The sequence below is a fragment of the Gadus chalcogrammus genome, chromosome 8, assembly GCF_026213295.1.
Source record: "Gadus chalcogrammus isolate NIFS_2021 chromosome 8, NIFS_Gcha_1.0, whole genome shotgun sequence".
Taxonomy (NCBI): domain Eukaryota; kingdom Metazoa; phylum Chordata; class Actinopteri; order Gadiformes; family Gadidae; genus Gadus; species Gadus chalcogrammus.
In genome coordinates this window covers 19210013-19214229 of record NC_079419.1, presented here as the reverse complement: position 1 = coordinate 19214229, position 4217 = coordinate 19210013, and the positions used below count along the sequence as shown (strand labels likewise).

Sequence of the window (4217 nt, the reverse complement as noted above, 5' to 3'; positions counted from 1 at the left end):
ACCTAATCGATAATCACGCCATTGTTCAGAGAAAAGGACGTCCACAGGGCTGATGGCCGCCGTCTGTCTGACGGAGGTCCCATCCCGGGTGGCGTGTGGCGGCGCTAAATCTCAGGCTTAAGGCTTATCTTCATCTGCCTCGGCCTGTACTCCTCCCATTTGATTGTTTACCCTCTGCTCCTCCGGCCCGTGGGCTCTGTGTCATCACACGCAGATGGAGAGGCCGGAGACCTTCTCACCCCCCCCACACCCCACCCATAAGGCCATATAGGGTCAACGTCGCCGTGGGTCGCCGGTGCCCGTCCGGCCGGCCTCAGTCCCCGGCCAGCAGGAGGTCCCGCCTGCCCTCGGGCCGGTAGTGGACCTCGTCGTCCGAGTCCTCCAGGGGCGGCTCGAAGCAGCCGTCGAACTTCCTGCGCAGGCGCTGGCGCAGCTTGAAGGTGCGCTCGACGTTGGCCTGCGTGTACTCCTGCTCCTTCAGCTTGGCGTAGTAGTCGGAGAACTTGTTGAAGAGGATGGAGATGGGCATGCCGTTGAGGATGATGCCGAAGGAGATGCAGCCGAAGGCCACGCAGCGGCCCATGTAGGAGATGGGCACCACGTCGCCGTAGCCCACCGTGGAGATGCTCACCTGGGGGGGGGGGGCACGCACAGGGATCTCTGTTATATAGTAAATAGGAGCAGGTAGGGGCGAGGCATCATGCTCAAGGAGTTCTAGAGGGTAGAGATTGTGGTTTTCAATCCAGAATCCAACCCCACCAGAAGGCTATCTGTTGCCAAGTGTCCATTTCCAAAATGAAAGAAATGCTATGTTGTATTTTTTAGCTTACTAATTTGTCAAATTGAAAACAAACCACCTTGCAAGATTTATCCCAGCAGAAGGAGACGTTTTGTAAAAAACGCTTTTGGCCGGAATAATCAGTTAAACAATCAGTTTTGGCCCCTGACATGAGGTGGATCATCCAGATGCATTGTGACTAGTATATCTGGTTGCGTCATAGGAAGTATGTTTAGACCTGTAGCAGCGTTGTAAACATAAACAATGTATAAACACTATTGAGAAGCAGCTGGACCAACTGGAGATACGGAACAATACCGATGCCCTTCTCCGTCCATCCCCTGAATGAAATCAGTGTGTCTGGTCAGAAACGCCACGCATTACAGAGCATTAGTCAGGATTAGACCAAGTTAACCCAACAGCTGCTACCCCACGGCTAGAGGCAAACCTAATGTCACCGAATCAGAGGGGAAGAAACATGGGGGGATACATGGACGATGCAACACACAGCACACAGGCATAGAATCTTAAGTCTCAAACTAGCAAGATTGAAGGATTATCTTCGTTTTAGTATACTGTTGACCAACAGATATGTTTTTCCAATGGGATTTGACACTTCCTAATCTTTATTAGGAAGCCATGGGAACATAAACAAATCATTTCGGTGGCACGGCTGAGGATTGTCTTCTCACACAACGGTCCGATACCTAATTTCTGCTTCCACCCATTAATGGTGTGTTATGTAACAGCATTGTAAATCCTACCCCTAGATGTAAGCCCCATATCATGTAAGCCCTATAGCTAGTGTGTACCTTAAATACAAATGGATTGAATTGTTGCACAAAAGAATCAGACATGCTTATGACTGGCGGGCTTATGAATGAAACAATGTGGGGAAAGAAAAAGAGTTGCTTCCGAATGACACATGAACCTAAAGGCCATCTTTAACCAGCAGGAAGGCCAGCGTCCTAATCAATTGGTTTCCAAAGAGTTTATGGAATAATAGGTTTGTGTGTGTGTGTGTGTGTGTGTGTGTGTGTGTGTGTGTGTGTGTGTGTGTGTGTGTGTGTGTGTGTGTGTGTGTGTGTGTGTGTGTGTGTGTCTGTGTGTGTGTGTGTGCGTGTGTGTGTATCCTGGTGTGTGTGTGTGTATCCTTGAGTGTGTGTGTATCGTTGTGTGTTTGTGTGTGTGTATCCTTGTGTAGGTGTGTGTGCATATCCTTGTGCCTGCTCTGTATTTGTTTGTGTGTCTCCAGGTGTTGGAGGTCCCGGGGTCCCTCCCCAGCTCCCCAGAGACCCCCTGCCCCTGGGGGCCGGAGGCAGGGGGTGTGAGGGACTCACCGCGGCCCACCACCATGCGTCGGGGATGCTGCTGAAGGGCGTGCCCGGCTGGTCCACCTCCACAGAGTGCATGAGGGCAGAGAAGGTGAAGATGCCCATGGCGATGAACAGGAACAGACAGCACACCTGAGGCCCCACACAGGGGAGGAGAAGAACATGTGTATAAAGACGAATGTCCCCTTATTGGGATAGTTGTTGAAAGAACGCTTCACTAGCTGGAACAGAATACACAAATATTTACGAATACATTTATATAATTATATCGGATACGTTTCTAAAATAAATTGCTCCAAAGGTATTTTTGGATGTGGACAGCTGTAGTTCCAGATTTGTCCATATCCAAAATGCTCCATCAAAACAAGAGACTTATTAATCGTGATGGTAAACACAGTTCCCCCGTCCTGGGGTCGGACCCACCTGCTCGGAGCACTGGCGGATAGTGAAGCCGAACGCCCTCATCCCCGTCGAGTGCCTGGCCAGCTTCAGGATGCGAAAGATGCGCATCAGCTTCACCACCTTCAGCACCTTGCTGACCTTACTGACCCGGGCCATGGTCTTCAGGTCCTCCTGGGCGCCCGCGCTCTCCGAATCGATGAAGAAAAGCTCGAAAACGATCTGCAGAAAGTAGGGCAGCACCGCCGCCAGATCCACAAAGTTGAGGGTGCTCCTCACAAAGTGCTTGATGTCGGCGGTGGTCAACAGGCGCAGGAAGTACTCCAGGGTGAAGAAGAGGATGGAGAAGATCTCAACCATTTCCATATAGGTCTTGCCGTAGACTTTGTACACCCTGAGCTCCTTCACCGTGTTCAAGGTCATGGCCACGATGGAGATGAGAACCAGGAGGCTGGAGAAGACGGCGAAGGTCTTGGCCGCCAGCGAGGAGTAGGGGTTCTCCATCAGGTCCCAGAGCGGCTTGCGGAGGCCCCCCAGGAACATCTTCCTGTAGCCCTCGTCGTCCTGGTGCGGCTTAATCTCGTTGATAAGCTCCTGGTTCACCTTCAGCTGATCCCTGATGTCGTCCACCTTCTCCTCGAAAAGAATGCGGCAACACCTGTGACAATACACACGTTAATCGTCTCTTTTCATAGATGTTGATGACATAGATCAGTCGTTGAGGCGGCCACCCGGACAGCCAAACGACACAACGGAATTGCATAAAGTCAAAGGTGTGTCTACACAGCTGAACACATGAGGCGTCGGAGCTACGTACCTCGGGCTGTCTCTCATCCTCAAGCCCCAGAACTTGACCTCCTCCTCAAAGTTGATGGGGCAGAGGCTCTCCATCACCCAGAGGACGTTGCTGCAGTAAAAGTGGAAGATGTAGTGGAAGAACATGGGGTCCCTGTCGAAGAAGAACTCGTTCTTCTGGAAGTTGAAGTCGTCGCAGAGGGTCAGCCGCTTGGCCGGGTCCTTGCAGAGCACCAGGATCCCGATCCGGGTCTTGGGGTAGCGGAGGACCAGGTGCTTGGGGATGTGGAAGACCTTGCCCCCCACATTGACGTTGACGATGTTGGGCTGCCGTAGGGCGGACTTCAGCTCCTTCCGGCCGCCGTCCTTGGCCCCCTGCCCGCTCTCTTTGTTCTCGGTGAAGGAGACATCCAGATCGTCCATGGAGGTCCAGGCTTTCACCGAGCTGTCCTGGGAGAAGGGGAAGTCGTCCTCCTCGACGCTCTGGGAGAAGCTGACTTCTCGCTTGATGCTGGCGAAGAGACTGGAGCGACGCTTCTTCAGGGCTTTCTTCATGGGCTTTGGAGGCTCCATTTGGCAACTACTTGCAGTGACAAATGTCCTCTAATCCAGAGATCCTCGTGGAGTGGAGTTTAGGTCTTGTCAATCCATCCAATTTTTCACCTAAATTATCCCAAGAGAATCCCATTCAGACAGGACCAGGTCCTCTCCTCGGCTGGGGCCATCAAGCATGCACAAAGTAGGAAGAGATGGAGAGGAAAAGCAACGTGTTTGTCTGCCGTGCCCTTCAGAGGATCAACAGTGTGAGTTGAGGATTCATCCTCACTGTGCTCTAATCCTATTGCTGTTCTTTCTGTCCGAACGCAAGTTAAAAATACTGTCCATGAGGATTAGCGTGGAATTTAGAGAGC

The 4217-nt window shown here is 51.9% G+C and overlaps 1 protein-coding gene across 1 annotated transcript; it reads right to left on the bottom strand.

Annotated features, from left to right (window-relative positions):
- Positions 1 to 313: 313 nt before the first annotated feature.
- Positions 314 to 3912, bottom strand: si:rp71-39b20.4 (potassium voltage-gated channel subfamily V member 2). The gene is made up of 4 exons (XM_056597452.1): positions 3329 to 3912; positions 2536 to 3169; positions 2119 to 2244; positions 314 to 631 (listed from the first exon to the last, which is right to left on the bottom strand). The coding sequence occupies exons 1-4, from the start codon at positions 3877 to 3879 to the stop codon at positions 314 to 316; spliced, it is 1629 nt and encodes a 542-aa protein (XP_056453427.1). The 5' UTR covers positions 3880 to 3912.
- Positions 3913 to 4217: the final 305 nt, after the last annotated feature.